Source organism: Cheilinus undulatus, linkage group 19 (assembly GCF_018320785.1).
Source record: "Cheilinus undulatus linkage group 19, ASM1832078v1, whole genome shotgun sequence".
NCBI lineage: Eukaryota > Metazoa > Chordata > Actinopteri > Labriformes > Labridae > Cheilinus > Cheilinus undulatus.
The window spans coordinates 16284049-16307642 of record NC_054883.1 but is presented as its reverse complement, the minus strand read 5'-3'; the positions used below and the strand labels follow the sequence as shown (position 1 = coordinate 16307642).

General features: G+C 40.8%; 1 protein-coding gene across 2 annotated transcripts in view; it reads right to left on the bottom strand.

Moving 5' to 3' along the window:
* Positions 1-23594, bottom strand: part of arhgef4 (Rho guanine nucleotide exchange factor (GEF) 4) — a 115315-nt gene that overhangs the window by 64363 nt on the left and 27358 nt on the right. Inside the window, exons 3-5 of one of the 2 annotated variants that reach the window (XM_041814436.1) lie at positions 16242-20687; positions 9127-9399; positions 8614-8743 (exon numbers count right to left, since the gene is read on the bottom strand). In XM_041814436.1, the coding sequence (XP_041670370.1) occupies positions 8614-8743; positions 9127-9399; positions 16242-20687 (4849 nt within the window). Of the gene's footprint in view, positions 1-1898; positions 2532-8613; positions 8744-9126; positions 9400-16241; positions 20688-23594 lie in introns of those variants that run through there. The other variant, XM_041814437.1, reaches the window with a different exon arrangement.

Genomic DNA, 23594 nt, shown 5'->3' with positions numbered 1-23594 from the left:
ATTTGACCTTCAGCCTCGCCTCTTTTGCACGGAGTTTTCTCCAGATTCTCTGAATATTCTGATGATATTATGTACTGTAGATGGTTGGATATTCATAGTCTTCACAATTTTACATTGGGGAATATTTTCTGAAATTGTTCCACAATTACATCCCTGTTTAAACCTCTGCACATCTTTATTTCTGAGACTCTGCCTCTCCAAAATGCTGCTTTTATACCCAGCCATGTTACTGACCTGTTGAGTTGCAAAATGTTCTTCCAGCTGTTTCGTTAGAGCCACTCACTTTTTGTTACCCTGTCCCTACTTTTTTGAGATGGGTTGCTGCTGCTAATATATTATGAAATGGTAAAATGTCCCAGTTTACACATCTGATATGTTTTTTTATGTTCTATTGTGGATAATGTATGGATTTGTGGGATTTGCATTTTGTTTTTATTTACATTTTACACAGCGCCCTAACTTTTTTGGAATTGGGATTGTAACAACGCTACTTGAAAATTAAAATATTACTGAGAAGTTTGGGATCCACATTTGCTACTTGCTCCGACAGTGTTAGGGCTTGCACTCTCTATCCTCCAAAAATGAAATGTTATGATCCGTCCAAGAGGAAAAAATAACTTTTGACATGTTTTGTCCTGGTTTTGCACAAATACGTGAGTGGTATAGGGTTGTAAGTGTGACAGTTTCCCATATGTGTGTTCATGAGTGCATGCTAGAGAAAGAAGTACTGCCATTACTAAGAAAAAAAGGGAAACAACTTATTCTATGCATGCATTCTTTACCAACAAAATGTCTGAACGTATGCTTACTTGTCCACCTCCTACCAGGCAACAAACACTTCCCTGTGGTCCAATGGGAATATTCAGCTCTGCACACTCTCCTCCCACTCTACTGTACAACTTCAACCCTCCTCTAGCAAAATGTACACACTACATGTCTTATAAGTTAAAATGCACATCAATTCATAGAGATAACAATGTGACAAAGACGAGGAAAGAGAATAAATCCCACTGGTTTTGTCACAGGTGCACACTTTGTCCTATGCTGTTGAGCCACTTATATACTATTCTTTCATGTAGCTGTTCTGCAATGTCAGTGGAGGAAAAGGCTGACTAGGTTGGTGACAGTAGAGCATCCATATACTTTTGCATGAGATGCAAAGGTATATGTATATAACTCAAAACCTCATCAGCTTCTAAATTAAACTGGTCATATAATCACAGGATTGTAGGTATAGGTGTTCCTCACATACCTTGTCCATAACATCTCCATGACATTTCTTTCATGGTGTTTCTAGTCACCTGTGGGCTGTCATTTTTAAATAAATGGTCATATAACATCAGGAAAATAAAACAGTTAAAATATATAACTGATTTTTTAACAGTTGCACATGACACGGAGTCCAAGTAGGGAATGTTTGGGATGCTTAGTCATTTTTTTTTTTTTTTGCTACTTGGGGGCAGAGTGAGTTCACCCTTGGCAAACAATGCATGCACGAAGCGTATAAAAACCGTGTGTAAAACCGACCAGCACATATATTTCAACCAGTGAAAATACGACTGAGAAATAAAGCACCCACAGCTAAAGCTTTTAAAGATCCCAGCTCTTTGTGCAAGAATACAGAGCCATGCAGCTGGCCCACCCAAACATCAACACAAGATCTACACTGTCAGAGGGTGTCAACTGGCATGACACAAACGTGCACACACAGTTCCTCTAATCCGTCCCTGTGGCTCACATTAACCTTACGGCAGTGTGTCAGCTCTGCAGGCACATGTGACTGTATACAGTGCCTTTCCGTGCATTAAAAAGCATACTTTATATCTAAAATGTGCAAGTCACATGTTGTACTTTAGTGATTTTTGCACAGACCTGCATCGTATGTGCAGAGCGCTTACCTGTGGTGGAGTGTAGACTCTCTAAGCTCCAATAGCGAGACAGGACCCCCCTCAGAGTGCCGCCCAAGCTGCCTCCTCCTCCACCTCCTCCGATACATCCACCAACCCCGAGACCTCCATCCACAATGCTGTCCACCACCCTGCCTGTGGGGCTTCCTCCATCTGAGTCCGACCCAGGTGACAGCCCCGAGCTGCCACTGCCACTGCTTCCACAGCTGCCTCCTGGCAGAGGAACCCCCCCATCTGAGCCCTGCTGGGTCCGCATCCCAATTAAGATGCCCAACACAAGGGGGTAAATGGAAGTGGGCAGTGAAGACGTTAGTGGAAATGCAGAGGAGGCGAGGCGCCTGAGCAGGTGGTTTGTTCTCCCAGTAGGGAGAGAGTGCAGAGGAGGAGGAGGAAGGGGAGGTGTCCTCCTGGTTGATCAACCGCACTATTCGCTGAGGTAAGCTTCAGCTGTCAATTTGCTGTGTCCTCCTCACATGTAGAAAACAGCGCTCTCTCCTCTCTCAAACTCTCTGCTCCTGATCGTTTCCTATGCAGAAGCTGCTTCCTCTCTCTCTGCTCTTGTTGCTCTGGGTCTTTCTACCCATTTGCACACTGCTTCATTTCCTCACATTAACTCTCAGTCAATCTCTCTCTCTCTGCCTCTCTCTCTGTTTGTCTCTCGCTCTCTCTCTCTCTGTATCTCCAGGCTGACATCAGTGGGGGTCCAACAGGGAGGTTTCTGCAGCCCGACTCTGTCAATTGCCTGCTAGTGACAGCATGGATGGCTAACTAATGGTGCAGGATACACTGGGTACAGCGGAATACTGAAAGAGCCAGCCCTCCCTCAGTCAACCCTTACACACACCCACATAAACACATACACAAACACATAGACTGAAGAAGTTCAGACTAAATGTTGATTTTTAAAAATCTACAGTGACTCTCAGAGTAAACATTCAATGAATACACTTTCACTGCACTAACAATCTGCAACTACAATGAGTCAGATAAAGTTAACATTTTGGAAATGTACACTTTTAATAGATGCAGCTTCTACATCAAGAAAATCTGTTTCATTTCATTGTTTTTTTCTATGAAAAGAGATATCAGAAAATAGAAAAAAAAGAGTTCAACAGTGTTTGGCAAATAAAATTCAGGATATCTGAGCTTTAAAAAATTAAAGCTTTTTTACTAGGTGCCAGAGCTGGGCAGATAATTGAAATTTCAATTAAACATCAGTATTGCTTGCTGCAATCTTGAAATCAATCACAGAAGATGCAATACTTTTTTAACCTGAAATGTGTGTCCAAATACCAGTTTAATACTTTTTGCACCAGGGATGTTATGCTTTAGATATCATTCAAACTTTACGTTATTTTCTAAAATGTGTTTATAAAAATACTTTCCTAATTTTTGTATGTTTTATGTTATAAATATGGAATGATTCATCACTTGTGTTTGTTGAAAAATACAAAGACGAGGAACTTAAAAAAAAATTATTGCATGTAAAAATCGCAATGTTGGGGGAAAATAATCACTTTTGTTTTTCAAAAATCGTCTAGCCCTGACAGGCACACATTTTTTACCTGCACCTTTGACATTAACTTCATGCTGTGTGCAAATTAAAAAAGGTTGCTTTCATTTAAAGGGGCACATATTTCACCCCTTTGAGACATGTTTTTATTGATCTCAGAGGTCTCCAAAACATGCCTGTAAGGTTTGTTTATGAAAAAAAACCCAAGTATTAGATTTTTGCATGTCTAAAATTCCCTCTCTTTCAGCCTTGCTCAGAAAAAGCTGTTTCTGTGACTGTAGACTGAAATACTACTGAGCTGTCTGGCTCCGCCCCTGAGTCCACACCTCTCAGAAAATGAATGTGATTCTCCTGATCTTCCACTCAGCTGGCAGCTGATTCTGATTCCTAAGGGGGATTGCGGACAGGCAAGGGGTACATATTTTTGCTAGAAAAGCCTGAAAAAGTGTATTTTGCATAATATTTGACCTTTAAGGTTTGAGACATCTGCCTTTTAGAGTCTTAGTGTCTTTCTTTAGGATGGATTTAGGTTTCCATTTCTTAAAAACAGAAAAAGACAGATTGCTACAGTTTGCTATAGTTTTACTGGCTTAACAACATGTCATGTGGTAGTTGTACATTTAAAAACTCATGAGGAAATTAAGTAAACACCTTCATATTTTTCTCCATTGCTGGCTTTATTAATTCTGGCAGTGCTTATTCTTATTCAAAACCAATGTAGTCCAGTGTTCTGAGCGCTTAGTGCCAGCTGTTTTTGTCAGCCTGCTTGGAATCAAGAAGGGGCAGGACTTAAGACGATAGCTGAAGAGAAACCGATCAGAGTCGTCTTTCTCCAAAGGTAGTTTTCAGGTCTGCAGCTGCTGCCTGTGTAAGGACAGGATTCCTTTACATTGTCTGCATGCCGCATTCATTAAGCCACACCCAATTCCTGAGAGGGCCGGGGTCAGAGGTAGAGTCAGACGGCTCATTAACATTTAAAGCTACAGACACAGAAACAGCTCGTTCTGAGCAGGGCTGAAACAGAGGGGTTCTAAGGGCGCTTTCACATTAGGCCCAGTTGTTTTGAATCACGCCACGGCGCGATCCCCACCCCCACCCCGCCTTGCTTTCACACTAGCAACATAGAACCATGCCGGGGCCCAATTGCGTATTTACTCAGTCTGAAACAACATGTAGTGGTATGCACGTAGCTGGTTTACAACCCCTCAAAGGAGGAGGAAGAAGAAGCTACCATGGCAACCACTGGGATCATGACCTGAGCAAAGATTATTTTTGTTCTGACCCGGCAAAAAGTCCATCCTGCAGCAATGGATGATTAAAATCATTTTTAAGCAACTTCACTCTTCGTATCTGCACATCTACTACAGCTCAGAGGATTAAATGGGGTCGCACAGGAGACATTTATTGCCTTTGCACCTCCTCTCACTGACTCTAACTTGCCAACTCACTGACTGTTTATTGGCTGGATTCTGATGATTTCCGCCCTTTATTGAGGAAAAATGTGAACAAACTGCCGCGATGTGGAAAGAACTTTAGTTCTTACCATGACGTCATAAAGCTGACACAACGCTTTGTCCCGTATCTGGGCACGGTTGCATTCACATCTCATCCGAACCGTGCTAGAGTCCACTTGAATCGCGCCCAAGATCACCCTCTTCAAGTGGCCCCGGGCCCGGAGCCTGGGCGCGGTTCGTTTGCATTCACACTACCAAAACGAACCAGACTTTGGGCTCAAGTGCATTCGGATCAGGGACCGGGCCCCTAGTGTGAAAGCCACCTTAGACATGCAAAAATCCAATACTGGAGTGTTTTTTCAGCAACAGACTTCACAGGCATGTTTCTCTGAGACTAATTTAAACTTGGCTTAAAGGGGTAAAAATATGATATGCATTGCATTTAAACCAAAAGTAAAGTGAGGGACATGTACAAAATGTACAGAGCTTTAAAATTGCCCATTCAACATAAAACCGGTGTTCTGCTTGCTATCTTGTTGACAAGGTCAACTGGGGAGAAGGTTCAGTAGGTTGTTTGCAAATGATGTCACGCAGTAGCTTAGAACTCCCCTTGGGGGCCAAGAAGGGATTCCTGCATAAAGAAATTAATTTCTTTTAAGAGATTTATATCATTCACTTCAGCTCAATAGAGCTGGTTGTTTGACTCCGAAATGGCTCTTCATTTGGTTGGCTTTATAAAAGTCGATTAAATACAGGCAAAAGATGGAGGAGAGATAACCGGCACTCAAATGGGATCTAGATACCGTGGCTAACATTAAGAGCCGTTTCATAGCACAGGCTTGTTCGTGAACGGCACGTTATCACTCGGCCACACACCCCACAAGGTTATTTTGGCTGATAGTACAGCAACATTTTAATTAAAGCCTGTTTAGGACAAAATGAGAATTTTCATGTATGTTAAAGAGGCTAAGCTAGAATCCTAGCTCAGTACTAGACTCTTCAAGACTCTTGTTTCCCTTTATGTGGCGTGACGATGCTAGGAGGTCTGAAGGACTGAGTATTTGTGATATTGATCTCCTCCACCCCAGGTAAATTTGTAAAACTGATAAAAAAAAATCACTTTTCTTTAAAGTGTAGAAATCGTACTCAATGTAAGTAGAATGTTTTTATGACAGTTGCAGCATAAAGATCCATTTAGAGCCGTTAAGTACTAACTTCCCCCATTCCCATTTATTCCTTATGGCTGCCTCCCACTTCCTGAACCCAGACGGACATTCTAGATCAGTGGTTCTCAACTATACTAGCCTCAGGACCCACTACTATCAGTGATGACATATCGTGAACCAAATTTCCAAAAATGTTCAACAATGCACGTTTAGTAAATGAAAATGCATTTAAGATCTTGGATGAAACAGAATTTATGACAGGAAAAGGAAAACAGAACAAAACTGACATTTTTTACACCCCTTTCCCCATGATAACGTGTACATTTTTGCCAGTTTTCCAGAGATCTTGTGAAATTTTTTCATTAAAATGGTAAGAGCAGCTTTTTTTTAAGGAAAAAAAGGAGATAAATGAGTTTAAATATTGATACAACATTTAAATTTACCCATTATTACAATAAAACAGTAAAACAAAAGGTATGGATGCATGTTCTTCATAGACTTTTGCCACCATTTTTTCAGACATACATTCACGACCCATTGTAAACTGCTCCACGACCCACTTTTGGGTCCAGACCCACCAGTTGAAAACCCCCGTTCTAATGTTGCTAATGCTGTTCTGAATTAAGGGTGATCAGTTATTTGATCTTTACTTTGGAATTACAACAACCCAAAATATAAATGGAGCCAAAATAAATAAATAAATAAATCCTCCCCACATTATGGTAGAATTGAATAGTGTCTCTCGGTAAGCAGCTGTATTATCAGAGGGGCTGAAAGCTTTGAGTTTCAGTGAGAGTTTACTGCAGCCTGCTGGTCAAACGAGGAACTGCATTTCTAAAAGAAATCTCACAAAAGTTAAAAGGCTCATCAGCTACATAGATCACTGACTTTTCATGATGTTTTAGTGCCACAAGGAAAAGATCAAGCTACAAAATGTGAGAATACTCATTTAGTGCAAAGTACTTTTGTGATAATGCTGGATGCACAGTGTTAACTATCTACTGTAAAGAAAGATAATCTGAATTATTGGACAAAACCATCTGATGCCCTAAATTCAAGTGATAAAATTTATTCTATTAAATATTTATTGTGTAAAATGTGCCTAAAGGACAAAGTATAGATGTGCAGTCTGTGATGTTGAAGAAGAGGAATGTGGCCATGTTGATGTGCCATGCCAGAATATTATGGGTTTTTTTCTCTGGTAGTTAAAGAAGGGACCTAGATAATATCCTTTAGTTTCCTCTTTGACAACCACAGTTCCTGAAACACCACCTTGGATTGTTTTTTACCCTTTAGTTAATTTTATAAATCAATCATGGTCAATATAATATAAGATTTATACAAAGAAATGCCAATTAAACAAAAACATGTGATATAAAATAAGTGACTGCATAAATATTCACCCCCTCTGATGTGACCAAGAGCTCCAGGCAACTGGTGCTGGTAGTCTCCTAACCAGTGAAATGGGGATAATTGCAGTAATTGTGTCTGAAGTGATTAATGTATAAAGACATCTGTGTCTGGAAGGTCCAGTCACTGTCTAATCAGTATTCCTGGATACCATTACACCAGTAAAATATAAGAACACTCAAAGCAACTCAGAAAAAAGGTTATTGAAAATTTAAGTCAAGAGGGGTACAAAAAAATTCCAAGGCACTGAACATCCTCCAGAGTTCAGTTGAATCCAACATCATGAAATTGAAGGAATATGCAACATGTGTAAACCTGCCTAGATCAGGCCACAGACTGAGTGAGTGTGCAAGAAGGAGACCAGTGAGAGAGGCCACCAAGACACCTATGTCTACTCTGAAGGAGTTCCAAGCTTCAGCAGCTGAGATTGGAGAGACTCTGCAGACAACAACTTTTGGCCGGGTTCAAATCTAGACTAGAGTTCACCAAAAGGAATGTGGGAAACTCCATGGTCAAGAGGAAGAAAATTCTTTGGTCTGATGAGACCAAAATGGTGCTTTTGACCCTTAGACAAGATGCTCTGAGACTCTACACATGACCACAAACACACCACCCCCACTGCGAAGCACGGTGGTGGCAGCATCATGCTGGTGGGATGCTTCTCAGCAGCCATTCCAGGAAAGGCTTGTAAAGGAAGAGGTGAAAATTAATACCTTACACTATAAGGTAAATTCACCTTTAATCTGAGACAAAAGGATACTAATTTCAAAGGCTGAATGTTTAACTGTATTCAAACACACTTCATGTTAAATACTTGTAAGTTCTTTGGTTCAACAAACAACTAAACTGACATAACGTGAGCCAAGTTTTAAGACGATCAGAGTTAGGGAGCTTTAAAGCACAACACTGCAACCACTGCCTCTGCTGGCCAACCTCCCTCCACCCACAAGGATGTGAGTTACACCATCACGGTGCTAAAATGTCATCATGTTTTGAGGCAAACTCACTTTCAGACAACACCTACCACAGACTTCCCCATATTGCTTGTGATAAGTGAGTTGTTAGGGTCCTTTTCTGGCTATGCAGCCAATAACACCCCAGCAGAAATCTTGGTCAAATGCAGCAGCTAAAATTAAGAAACCTGAACAAGATTTGGTACTTACATGAGTAGGAGAAGCGGCTCCTCCAGCCCAGGCAGTCAAGACCAATGGGGGTGCTTTGGGAAAAGCAATGGGCCTTGAGGGGCATGCCCCGGAAGGCTTTGGTGGGCCCTGTAGCAACTCCAGCATCAGTCTGTTGGAAAGAAAATGGAAACGTTCAATTGACAATACCAATAACTACTGGTGAACTGGGCATTAACCCCAAGAGGAAAATACTTCATTAGAAACAACACATTTATATGCAACAAGATTTCAAGATGAATGGTCATGCATCTAAGTGGAGAACAATGCAGGAAAATAGAATAAAAGGCCATATAAGACAAAGAGTAAAGTGGTGAGAGAGAGAGCCAGGCTGAATTTCCAAGAAAGGCTTTAAGAATTCATCAGACAGAAACAAACGATTCAGAAGGGATGGAATCTCAGAAGCAGGGCGGAGAAAGATGGCGATAAGAATTACAAAGATTTCCAAGGTCTGGATCTTTGTTTAATCAGCTCAGTGCAGTGGCAAGATCTTACTTTGTCCATATCTTGAGATAACATTGTGTTGAGTTGGTCCAGGCTCCCTCTGATAACTCTGGCCAGTTTACGTTTGTTTTTCTTTTGCTCTTCAATCCAGAGGTCGTCTGAACACCTTCTCCTTTGCTGTCGGCTACTTCCATCATGGTCCACGTCCACCCAGCGGCCACTCCTCAACCAAGCAGGAACCATAGAAGCTTTCCCCTCTGTCATCCCCATCAGCTGCTTTCTTGTTCTGATCTGGCGGGGAGGATAGCCACCGTTTTGCGTTCCCTTATGAGGGTACAGTTCAATGGTTAGGTTCGGGTCAGCTATTGCATCAACTGTCCTTTAAAGGTCACATATTATGCAAAATACACTTTTTCAGGGTTTTCTAGCTAAAATATGTGCCCCTGGCCTGTCCACAATTCCCCCAAGAATCAGAAAAATCCATTCCCCTCTCCTCTCTCTCCACCTTTCAGAAAATGTGTGCTGAAAAAAGCTGTTTTCAGATTTTTCCCTTATGATGTCATGTGGGGAGTTAGCCCCGCCCCCAGATTCAGTTGGCCCTCCCCACTTGGAAGAAAGTTCTGCCCTCTCTCCTGATCCTCCTCTCAGCTCCTGTGTTTGTATGAGCTAGTCTTTGGTCCTTCACTGACGAACATGAGTCAGGATTGAACGCGAATAACTACTGCACTGGCGTTTTATTAAAAATGAATCGACGGCGCACTTTATAAATCATTAATATGATAAATTGCTCTTTAAAGCACACATTTCAATTTGCATTTCATGTTGTGTTCATTTTTATTTTTTTATTTTTTAAATCAAGAGATATTAAGTTATTTTCTGTGTTGATTTCATTTTGCATGTTTTTATGTTTTCCACTTTTTGTCTGATGTGTAATATATCACAGGCTACCAACTATAGTTCTCAATAACACTAGATCAAGCAAAGGATTTATTGATTCAAATGTATTTTTCAAATGTAACAAAGGCATTAGCTGCACTAATGTTCATAAAGGAAAATAATAACAATAATAATAATTATTGTTATTATTATTAAAGGGTAAGGGGCATCTAGAATTATAAATCTGGAACCTTATTTTTCCTTTTTTATCAACGAACCGAACCTGTGCCGATCTCGTGAACTGTTACACCCCTAATACGTAATAAGACATCAGGTTTCCTGAGGGGAAAAAAAAAAAAAAAAACTAACTCTTCTGAAGAGCAAAATATTAAACTAGTTGTACTTCAGACTAAGGATGAATGATTTGGGAAAATAATGTAATTGCAATTTTTTTCCTCATGCATTTTACAACAAACACAATCAACAAATCATTCTATATTATCACCAACACAATATTAGATAAAACTAGGGCTGAACAATTTTGAAATAAATATCCAGTTGTGATTTTGACTGCTATTGCAATTGGATATGAATTATTGTAATGAATGGAGTCATAATTTTTATGTCATCCTCATATTTAATCAAAAAAATGTACAGAAATGAAGAAAGTAGGATTTTTGTTGACCATTCTAGAAAACAGCACTATGATTGCATATGTAATGCATAATCTCTCTGATGACAAAAATATTTTAAAATGGTATTTTGGCACAAATTTCAGGTAAAAGAAATATTGCAACTTCTGCAATTTGAAAATTCTGATTTTGATTTAATCTAATTTGCTATTAAATTCCCATCCCTACTTCTGACCTACAACTTTCAATGAATCAATATGAAAAAATATGGCAGATAAATGTGGCATATTTACATCTGCCAAAACCATAATTAACTTCATAAGTCATCAGCAGCAGATACTGTTGTTCTCCCCAAAATCATGCATCCCTTACATGAAATGTTTCTTAATACCATTTAGACGAACAGTTCACTAGCTCTCATTTAGCAAAAAATTAGGGATGCGCGATATTATCGGTCTGGTTTGGTCTGGTATCGGTATAAGTATTGTATTGTATTTCAGCATCGACTTTAAATTTTGTCCACATATGCTAATAAATTAGGGGAGTTTTAAGCCAACCTATGTCAGTTGAGGTCTTTTATCTTTTTTTTTTCCCCATTCTTTAAACTTTAAAGTGCTTTTTAAGGACTTAAGTTTGTTTCTTTGGTCATCCTCAAATCTTAAAGTGTGTCCAAAAGGACTGAAATTTCTTGTCAGAGAAGCATATTTAACTAGAAAAGAAAAGGGAGAGCGCAGACCTCCGCCATTAGCCCTATCTCCCAATAGTAAAGAATCCTTTAAAAAAATTCCTGGATCCAGATGGTGATCCAGATAAGTCCCAAAATCTAATCAGTTCTTCCTTATGCCATTTGTGACATTTCCTAAAAAATTTCATCAAAATGCAGCCATACATTTTTGAGTTATGTTGCTAACAAACAAACTAAAACTAACAAACAAACTAACAAACCCTGCTGATCACAAAACCTCCTTGGCGGAGGTAAATATCGGTATCGGCCTAAATTAATCTGTAAATATCTGCAAAAATCCACTATCATGCATCCCTAGTAAAAATAAGGAAGATTCAGACATTTTTGTTCAGCTGTTGAGTTGAATCAAAGTGAAAGATTCAGTTTAAGGGTTATTGAGAAGCACCTTGGTAAATATAAGTGGACAGGTTAAGATGGAGCACCTAGATCTAAGAAGTCCTGGTTTTCTGTAGGGTTGTACCTGCCTCTTATATGTAAAGGCATTTGAGATGTCATTAGTTCAGAGTACTCAGAGACAGCTGAGATGAACTGGCAGGACCCCATTAATTAAGCAATAAGCTGTTTTTAAATGTGATAGTAGCTTTAATCAGCCAGATCACAATGAAAGATGATGCAACATGCCGTCACATTGCAGTGGAGTGCTTTGGGTACACGTGTTAGGCCCAGATAGTAACAGCTTGGCTGCTATACTGTAGCTAAAGAAAGAGCAAAGGAACAATAGACCACAATATACCCACACAAATAGTTCTGATTATGAGATTGGCAGGGCTGAAGGGTATTGTGTACTGAGTAGGAGTCTAGCTTGAGGGAAAATCCTGTGTTGAAAGAGCTTTTTGACGGTCAAATCTCATTTCCTAGTCTGATAAGAACCACAAGGGGGGGCCTGTGCTCCAGTTATCTCTTGTGGAGTACAGGACTATTGTGAGAAGTGGCGGGGAGGTAGGATGTGAGCTGCTGACCACAGAATGGAAATCTAAAATTCTACTGTGGGCTGCTGTTTCTGTCCTCGCAGAGGTCACAGAGGGCAAACAGGAAAAAGAGTGAGTTGTTCTAAATCCCAGAAGACAGAGGGAGATACCCCAGCAGCAACACTGCAAGGCTCTGATGATGACAATTAAACAACTATTAATTCAATCCTACTGTTATAGATCCATGCTGGCAGATATGTTAGGAGATGATAGTAAGTGGAGCAGACTCAACCGTTCTGTGACCAGCAGCTGATACTGCTACCTGTGGCTGGAGACCACAACACATCTGACATGTATGTCCTCAAATTCACAGTGTGCTAAAATAAATGCTTAATGATATTGTGTGAGCTCCCTTGGCAGTAAAGGCATTTCATTCTGCTGCCATCAGATTCAAAATGAGCTCATATATTTCTATTTTTTATACATGCCCCTTATTGTGGCTAAGTCCAACACTATACGACAGCTGCTGTAGTCCTCAATCCTCTTTCACAACTTTTTTGATGTGCTACATCACAAATGATTTTATAAATCAATCATGGTTAAAAAAATTTGGCTTTTTGACCAAACAAAATACAAAAAAAACTTTTTATTGTCAAAGTGAAAACAGATTTATACAAAGTTATTTCAATTAAACAAGAATATGTCAGGTAAAATAACTGATTGCATAAATATTCACACACCTTCAAAAGTGACTGACTGAATACAACAGAGCTCCAGGCAATTGGTGCTAGTAGTTTAAAAATCAGTTAAATGGGGATCACTGCAGTAAATGTGTCTCAAGTGATTTAAGTATAAAGTCACCTGTGTCAGGAAGGTCTAGTCACTGTCTAATCAGGATTCCTGGCTACCATTACACCATGGAGTCAAAAGAACATTCCAATTCAGTCAAAGAAATGCTTATTGAAAAGTACAAGTCAGGGGATGGAGCCAAAACATTTCCAAGGCTTTGAACATCCCCAGAGTTCAGTTACATCTATCATCAAGAAATGAAGGACTAAGGCACAAGTGCAAATCTGCCTAGATCAGATCGTCCTCACAAACTGAGTGAGTGTGCAAGAAGGAGACCGATGAGAGAGACCACCAAGACACCTATGACTACTCTGAAGGAGTTCCAAGCTTCAGCAACTGAGATGGGAGAGACTCTGCAGACAACAACTGTTGGCCGAGTTCTTTACCAGTCAAAGCTTTATGGGAGAGTGGCAAAGAGACAGCTGCTGTTGAAGAAAACTCAGAATCAATCTTGACAAAAGGCACGTGGGAGAATCAGTGGTCAAGTGAAAGAAAGTTCTTTGGTCTGGTGAGACCAAATTGGTGCTTTTTGGCCTTCAGACAAGACGCCAAACACTGACATACCACAAACACACCATCCCCACTGTGAAGCACAGTGGTGGCAGCATCATGCTGTAGGGGTGCTTCTAGGCAGCCGGCCCTGAAAGGCATGCAGAGGTAGAGGGTAAAATAAATGCAGGAAAATATAGGAAAATCATGGAGGAAAATCTTATTCAATCTGCGAGAGAACTACAGCTTGGGAGAAGATTTATTTTCCAGTAAGTAAATGGCCCAAAGAATACAGCAAAAGCTACACAGAATTGGTGCTTGAGCAGTCTTGAAAAGAAGAATGGAGTAAAATTGCAGAGTCCAGATGTTTGAGTCTGGTTGAGACCTATCCACTCAGTGCTGTGATTGCAGCCAAGGGGGGAATCTACAAAACACTGACTAGAAAGGGGGTGAATATTTATGCAATCACTCATTTTATCTTACATATTTTTATTATTTAATTGGCATTACTTTGAAGACATCTGTTTTCACTTTGACATTAAAGAGTTTTTTTGTATTTTTTTTTTGTGTGTGTGTTTTAAATGATTGAAATAGCTTTCACAAACACCTTTTCGTGACTTACGTTTGTTGTGAAGACAGTTCAGCAGTGAACCCAACAAAGGGCTACAAAACTTTGCAGGTGACTTCAATAACGAACCGCCCCGGAAACAAATTCAGAATAAAACAATTGTGTGAAAACGTGAGTAATCTCATCAACGAAAATCAGACCAGGCCCTCGTTCTTAAAAGCATACCTCAGGTGGTACTGTAACCGTACACTCAGGCTGGGATATACTGACGAGCAGGAGGCTTAAGGTTGCAGTAAATCTGCTTTGGCACCCAGTGCTAGAAACTATCTGTACCTCTCAGAGCACAAACAATCCGTCTCTATTTCAAGGGTGAACTAAACTCATGTTCTGTGAAACTTTCAGTTCCAACAAAAACATCATAGCATCAAGCCCGTTAACTGAAGGGATGTATTCAGTGTTCATGCCCAACCCTGAGTAGAAAACTGTTTGGAGAGGGGGCACAAAACATACACCACTGAACAGCTGATGATTCATGTAAGTCCAGTCAGCTACTGTATTATATAAAAGCATTCAAGAGTTAAAATACCTACACAAGTTCATCCCAATTACCAAAGAATTGGGATGCTGTGTCAAATGTAAATGAAAAGGGAAATTTTCTAATAAACCAATTTTTTTATCCACAAAAGAACCTAAAAACAGTTGTTGAAACTAAGACATTTTACCATTTCATGAAAAATACTAGATGAACTATGATGATGATGATGATGATACTAATGAAAAACAGCTGGAGGAGCATTTTGCAACTAATAGAGCTAATTAGAAATGATGAGTAATAAAAGGAGAATTTTAGAGATGCAGAGACTCTCAGGCGTAAAGATAGGCAGAGGATCACCAATCTGGAAAAACACTTTAACATACTGCAGCAATTTCAGAAAAACGTTCCTCAATGTAAAGGCTTTGAATATCCCTCCGTCTACAGTCCACAACATCATTAAAAAGATTCCGAGAATATGGAAAAATCTGTGTGTGCAAGGAACAAGGCTGAAAGTTGGATGGCCCTCACTGCATTACAAACAGGGTGGGTGATCAATATTGCAAATACTCAGCCCTGCAGACCTCCTAGTGTCATCTAGCCAGATGAAGGGAGACACGAGTCTCAAGGAGTCTTCTACTAACTTAAAAGGCTAGTGAGCCCCTTTAACATGTAAAAATATCTTGTTTTGTCATAGACATGCTTTAACTGAAATGGTGATGTACTATCAACCAAATAAACCTTGTGGGGTGAGGGGTCAAGAGATAATGAGGCGTTCACAAATGAAACTGTGCTATTTAATGTGAGCCACAGTAGCTAGTTCCTGTCTAAGTGCCAGTTTCCTTTCCTCCATCCTTTGTCATTATTCAATCCACTGAATATTTCACAACTTTCGGGACAAAAAGTAGCCTAATAACTAAGAATGTTTATATTTTAGCACTCTGAATGCTTAACATAGTCATAAAATGCTCAAAACATGGCCTTTTTGGCAGTTTCTCTATGAAGACATCACTTCTTGCCCTCCAAGGTGTGTTCTCCGCTGCTGCGTGACACCTTCTTAAAAGAACCTATTAATGTCTATGGCATGAGCAGTTTACACATCTGGAAAGGAATTATCAATGCTCCCATCAAGATGTCTCTTTCAGGAATGACCTTGCATAATTCAGCAAGACAATGCTAGACCACATACCACATCCATCACAACAGCATGGTCTCCTCACTTCCCAGATGTTTACAGACTGTTGTTTAAAGAAGAGAGGATGGTACAGAATGGTAACATGGCCCTAACCCTATGTTTTTTGAGTTTTGTTGGTGACATTAAATTTAAAATGAGCAAATATTTTTCATGAAATAGTAAAATGTCTCATTTTCAACATTTGATATGTTGTTTGTTTTTTTGTGAATAAAATCTGAGTTTTGAGATTATCAAATCAATGCATTCTCTTTTTATGTATATTTTACACAGCGTCTTAACTTTTTTGGAACTGGGCTTGCATATCTTATGACTAAGACAGCAGTATATTTTTGGTGAATAGACATTTTTGTTTCATGAAGGATGCTTCCTTACCTCTTCTCCGTTGATGTAGCCAATGGCATACAGACTGACGTGTGAATGGCAGTCGGTTCTGCTTTCGGCCAAATCCTGGGGGTTGAGGCTGAGTTCCAGAGAGTTAGCTGAGGGTTTTAGGGTTTTGGGTCTCTCAGGGGGGTCTTTCAATCCCTCCACACTGACCGACTGGCCCAGAAGAACAGGTAAGAAAGAACTAGACTTCGCGAGATGAGGATAATAATACATTTTCCGCTGAGCTGCTAATTTAGGGCTGTGAGGTTTAGGGCTCATTGGTCTCAGGGGGCTTCCAGTGTAGCCCTCACTAGCTGCAGGGTGGTACCTGGTGTGGGGGGGTGAAACCTGATGAGCAAGGGAACCAAGTGAGCAGGGGCTCAAAGGTGAAAAGGGGCTGGTTTGTCTGGACAGGGAGGAATCAGAGTTATTTAATACTGGAGGTGAACTAGACATAAAAATTGCGGAAGGTTGAGCACCTAATGACCATTTTCTCTGCTGACCCTCAGATTTAGACCTATGGTAGTTTTCCTTTTCACTCCCTTGAGGAACTCCACGCTTTGAGAGCGGATCAGTGTGGCAAAGTGCTCGGAGAGAGGAAGGTGACCTCTGACCGCTGTGCCTAGGCAGAGGTGGAGAGGATGTAAAGTCTCTGCATTCATTCCCAGAGGCCTTACTTATACATTCCCCGTCTGGCACTGAACGAGTTCTTTTAAGCATCTCAGCTTGCTTGGCCTTTTTCAGTCTTCTCCAGGATTGTTTTGTTTTACCAGGATCAATATCAATGCCAACAGTAGCCTGTTCCTCATTCTCCTTGTCAACTGAACGGGACTCAAACAGGCTGGAAAACGACTTCTGTGCTTGTGCAAAGCGCATGCGGATGTTTAAATTGTCATTGCTCTTGCTTCTCTTGTAAGCCTCCCCAGTAGGTGACTGGACCTGCCCAAAGAGGGGACTGTCAGGACCTGGTACTCCATTATCTCCCATGCTGTTCCCCTCACTGGTGACGTGACGAACATGGCAAGTGTGCGGGATAGAAGAAAAAAAGCCATAGTCCTCTTCCTCGGCATCACAATGCAATGAGGATAACTGTATAACTGGCTGGCAGAGGATGTCACCTTTAAAAGAAACCTCACTGTCTTGCTCAATCAGAAGACCCTCACCTCCTCCATCAGATACCTCTTTGGGTACCTCCTCACTCTTGGAACCCTTCGCGCCCTTAGCCTTCTTTAAGGAAGGGATTTTGGAAAAGACGGAAAACTTAGAGCTTTGTTTTCCCATCTGGTAGCCCTTTGTTTTGCTTCTCTTGATCATTTTGTCAGTGCTGGAGTTTTTGGCTGAAAGAGCAAAGTTAGGATTCTCCAAGTCATCACAGCTGCTGCTAGCAGAGGTGTAAGACACAGCATCATAGGCACAATTCATAGGTCTACAGTGCTCTTGGTTTGCAATGTTGTAATTGGATTCTAACTCAGAAGTGTCTTGCTGACAGTGTGGACTCTCGAGACTAGAAATGTCCAGATCATCCATAAATTCATAAGTAGGCCCCATGGTCCCAAAGTCTTCCTTAGCTACTTTTTTAAAATCAGTGCCTGCTGTTTTGCAGTTTTCTAGTAAACGCCCAGCCTCCAGAATTGTATCTAAACTACTGACCGCAAGCAGGCTGTGGTTGACATCAAGGTTTGGGTACCCAACTAGCCCCACTTCCTGCTGTGGAGCTGGCAAGCTGACCTGTATGTGGTCTTTCCACTCATCGGCCAGTGCATTGTCCAAAAAAGTTTGGGATGAGCCAATTGTTCCTCTGTCTGGTAAACTCTCAACACAACAGTGAAAATGTTCTTCTATTTCTGCTAACAGGCCTGGGCTTTCTGAAGTGAACACTAAAGAATTGGGACTTCCATCTCTTTCTATCTTCTTACTCTCTGTTTTTTGAGCAAAGCTTAAACTGCAGGAGTTATCAAGGTAAATGTGCTCACTGCTCCAGGTGTGTCTTTGGTCGTGCAAAGACCGGCACATCTGGGGCTTGCCTGTGGTCTCCAAGCTAGATTCCACATTTGATGGCCCAACAAAGGGACAAATTATTTTCCCATTGCTTTGATAGGTGCCTTGGGTTTCCCCTGGGAAACATCCAACGTTGTCCCCTCTCTCCACACCTTTCAAACTTGTCCTAGTGTTATTATTAGAGTCTGAGAATAGACACACAGAGGCTAGAGGGCTACAGGGACGTTCAGAGCCGTTATGCTTGTGATAAACCTGTTTAAATTGACTAGAAACTGTGCTGGTATTTGTGTAGGAAACAACCTTCTGAGCTTCATCATCTAGGCCAATGTCTTTTCTGCAGCTGTCCAGAGTCGACTCAGGACAGGTCAATGTCATTCGTATCTCACCAGGCACACAAGGCACATCTATATCACTGGCAGAAGCTATGGGAACTATTTGAGGCTCTGTTGTGCTAAGTTGTGAAACTGAATAATCAATTTTGCTTACTGCTTCAACAGTTTCTTCCTGGTCGAGATAATCACGGCCGCCCTCTGGCTTCTTACTGTGCAAGACAAGAGAGCAGGTTGGTCCAAGCTTCCTTCTCTCTCTTTCAAACTTTCTCAACACCACAGGGGAGATACTCTCTGTATCTTGGTTTGCAGAAGAAAGCAGAACATTTTTCGAGGATGCATGATGAGGCAGGTACTCTTCAGACTCTTTATCAGTGTCCGATTTGACTTTAACTGAGTGGGACTCATTGCCTACAGAGCAAGAGATTTTGAGTTTCCTGTGAGTGGATATTTCTATTGCAGCAGTAGTCTGATCCAAGTGATTAGGGATTACATCCTGAGCTGGATCTGGAACTTGCAGTGGTTGTAACCTTGTGCTCTGAGATTGTTTTTGATCTACTTGCATCTCAGTGAGATCCCTCTTGCTCGAGTCTGTTGATGGGACAAGCAAGACCGGAACTGGAAGTTTTGGATCAACAGTTGGCTTTACAGAGAAATCCAATGGAAAAGAGGCTGTAGTTTCCTTGGAAAATGTGATTGAAGAACAGATTTCATTAACAGTCCCAGGTGGTTTAGTTCCATCTGCTGAAGCACCAAAACATCCCATATCATCCGTCTGGAAGCAGACATGTGAAACCCATTCCGTATCCTTGGGCTTTGTTTCACATGTGCAAACCTGAGAGTCTGTCAAATGTCTATTTGTGCTTTCCTCACAATGAGATGTTGAGCGACAAGTATCCACCTTGTGAGCCAATGAACTGATTTGCATATCAAGTGTGGCCCTAAGCTCAGACATCATGGTATGTGGTGCACCTTTTGACTCTGCGATGTCTGGACTTGCTTCAGAAGTTTCTGTTTTGAAGTATCTTTTCTCAGATTTACAGCATGATGGTGCTAAAGTGCTGTTAAATGTTTGTACGTCTACATCAGGGAAATCTTTACAAGTTATGCATGTATTGCTCTTACAATCAGACTCTATTTTCTGACATGCTTTAGTAAAACATGCACCTGCACTCTTGCACATGTCATTTCTATCCTCACTGTGCACTCTTCTAGCCTCTTTCTCAAAGTCTTCATTGGTTTCACCCTGGAGGTCCACATTTCTTCCCCAGTAATGTTGATCATCATTGTCAGTGATGCATCTGCCTAATGCCGTGTTTCCCAAAAACGACGTTTGAAATCCGTCTTCTACTGTGTCCCATATTTCTTTATCAGTTTGTTCTTGCTGTAAACTTTTAACTTCCTTTCTTTGCTGCTGCTGTGACTCCACAGTCTTGTCCCCTGTGGGATCTATATGTATCACAAATGTATCGGAGTCTGTTGATCCATCACATCTGGTGGAATTGCTTACATTAGCCAGTGCATTCACTTCCTGAGTGTCTTTTGTACTATTTACCTTTGTGTCAAAGGTGTTTTGTTGGCTTTGTGCATGCGAACTGTATGGCTCTGTGGTTTCCTTGACATGAGTTTCAGTTCTAACATCCTGTAAAGGGGACTGTTCTTGGTTAAAGTCCACCGTTCTTTGAAAGGGTCGGATCTCAACTGAGCAAAAGTCCCTTGTGCTGTGCTTCGAGGGAGTAGCGTGGTCAGCATGGCTCTCTGGGCTTTTTCTCCTGCTACAAGTGGATTTTTCAGAAAAAGTCCCTGTTGCATTTCTGCAGGAGTCCTTAGCCGTCACGGACTCTCTCCGTCTGGCTTTACTCTGTCTAATGTGGACGCTGTTGCCAGATGCTTGTTGGCCAACAAAGGTGTCCTCTTGTCCAAGTAGGGCATCCAAAGTGTCCTCCTCATCGGGACTTAAATCCGATAGGGTGTCACTGTGGCAAGAGCGGAAGTCAAAAAAGTCGTCAGATGTGTCAGCCTCTCCACCGCCGTTTTCACACCATTCCAGTGAGCCAGGACACAAATTGCCCTCCACCAAGCATAATTGTGCAGTGTGGGGGGAGTCCTCAAGGGCAGCCTGGGGCTGTGGGGACAGAAAAGATAAAAATAAGAGAAGTAGAAACTAGGATCTGATCACAACACTAGCAAGAAACTTACAGCTTATCCCCACAAAACCACAAATAGGCAACTCTATGAGCAGTCCTTCAAAATAAGTGTTGACTTATGTTGTGTGTGTGTTGACTGTCACCTGATCAAAGCACATTAGATATTAGGGGTGTAACGGTATTGGTAAAAAATACCATCCCGGACATGTGATGATTTCAAATGGTAAGTCTTCAGAGCAGAAAGTGTAGTTTTTTTAGTGGAGCAGCGTGGACATGGGAACTACATTCCCATCAGCCCATCCCAGCAGCGGACAAATGTGATCCACCTCTCCACAACTACGGAGACTTATCTCAGCCTAACAGTTCAAAATACCAACAATGAGGACTTACAATGTTCCTGCCTCCAAACAAGCTTTTTTCCCCACCCTGATCACACAGGAGAGCTTCTAGAATGAGGTCTAAAAACGCTCTCATGTCATGAACTTCTCAGAAACTGGTCTAGTGTTCATCAGCACAGATAACAGACTAATGTAATCACAGCTGTGAGCATGAATGGTGGACCAGACTGCCGGGTTTTGGCCTGAACGGTGAACTAGATTGCAGGGTTTTGGTCTGAATGGTGAACGCAGGATTGGTGAGTTTTGTGTAGGTTTGCTTCACCCTTAATGAGGAAAATAATCATTTTATAATCAGCAATAGTCAACACTGTAAAAGACAGAGTATTTCACAATTTATGTATTTTTTTCATTTATTAGTAAAAGATTTCATGAAGTCTTTTTCAAAATAAAACTGTGCTAAATTTGACTTGATATTATCTTTTTATACCCTTTCTGCATACTTTTTTTTTCAAATCCATACATATACATTCACATATAAAATACATATAATTGAAGCCTGTCTCATTTAGGCTTTTACTTGAAGTTATACTGTAAAGATCTTTGGCTTCCTGTAGTGAACTCGTGCAAATCGTGCATGCTCAGCTATTTAAGAAAAAGATATATACACTCAATAAATCCCTTCTGGGGAAATTCAGGTCTTTGTTATTGAGCATGTGCCACACACACAGGCTGAAATACATTTAAATGGTAAATGATAGAGGGACTTGAACCATTCACTGTCATTTATTTTGCATCCACACAGTGATGGTGAAGGCTGCTATGATGAGCAGCCATCAGTGGACTAATCTCATTCATACGCATCCATGAGCATTCACACATGATTGAAGCAGCAGTAGGTAAGGGATGCACAGACATGTGACTGCAGAAGATCAATTCCCAACCTCCCAGTTAAGACAACCAACATCGCCCACTGAGCCACCGCTGCCCCACGCACAAGCAGCTTCCTATGGAAATAAACTAACAGATATCAGAGTGTGGTGGTGATGCCTAGAAAAGAACATCTTAGACGTTTAAGGGTTCACTGCCTTGCTCAACAGCACCTCTGCAGTACCCAGTAGGAATGGGCGATATCTTATCGTTCGTGATCGTGATATAGTGTGAAAAAAACTTTCCACGATGAGAAAACAGCATTCACCGATAATAACAATAACTTATGGTTGATGACGTGTCTGCAACCGTCACACACAAATATGTCATCAACTGCGACGCAGTCGCAACTCACATGCAGAAGCCTAACAAACATGGCGGAGGGCGGAGTTGAAACAGAGGATGAGTTTGTTGTTAAACGAGGAGCTATTCCTCCGTTTCACAGCCGCACAAATTATGGCCCTAATCAAACTTAGTTAACAATAATTGATCAAATTTACTTATTTTTATTTTTATTAATATAACAACAAGAGTTTCAACTTGGACTTGCAGTAAGTGACTTACATGTAAAAACAAACATGGTGGAGCCTGGCAGCTCTGCTCCACTGAAGGAAGCTCCAGACTTAAAAGAGGATATCAGACTGCATTTTGGATTTAAACACTAGAGATAGAGGCAAACTGGACAAAAGAGGGCATGTCCAGAATGGGCCACATGGAGGTAAAATAGTGATGTAAATACTTCTAGTTCAGGGTCAATTTTTAATGCAAACCCTGATATTTTTAATAATGTGCCAAGTTGGAACATTCTTTGTACTATTTCCAACTAAACTTCTCTTTGAATCTTTTAAATGTAGATACAACATAGGTATTTTTTTTTTTTTACTAAAATAGCCTTTCATGAACTGATATCTATTTATATAATTATAGAAATGTAGATATGTTTATATGTAGCTGGTGTAGTTAAGCAGCCCATTTGATACATTTCACCTTGCCAAAAAGGTTCTGTTAAACGGTCCTATTTTTTTAATAGTGATTTATATCATTATCGCAATAAATACAGCAAACTATCGTGATAAATTTTTTAGTCCATATCACCCGTCTCTTGTACCCAGGAAGTCAACCTGCACCTCTCCAACTACAGGACCGATTTCCAGACTTCAGGACTTAACTGGTGACCCTTGTGATCCCAACCCACGTCCTTACAAACTGATTTACTGCCGCCCCCGTACAGACAAGCTGGGAGAGATTAATTTACTTAATCCAGTGGCAGGAAAAGACCTTATTCTCCCAGTTTACTTGTTTTTGTTTTAGTTGTAATAAAATATACTTTTAAAAAATCAGTGCTCATACCATCATCCAGAGCCAGTTGTAGTTATAACTTTCTTTAAACTGATAAATGAATGAAAAAGGAAGATGATTATCCAAGGATTTCTATGACATCAATAAAAACTCTTACATACAAGAGATAATTGCAAATTTTGTCTTTGCTGCAGCTGCACTGAGACAATGCTAGCATGCCAGCAACAGGCTGCTACAGCCTAAGTACCTTAATGAAATACTGCAAACATCAGAATCTAACATACCTGTAAATGTTTCAGTGCTTCACTTGTATCCAGAAGC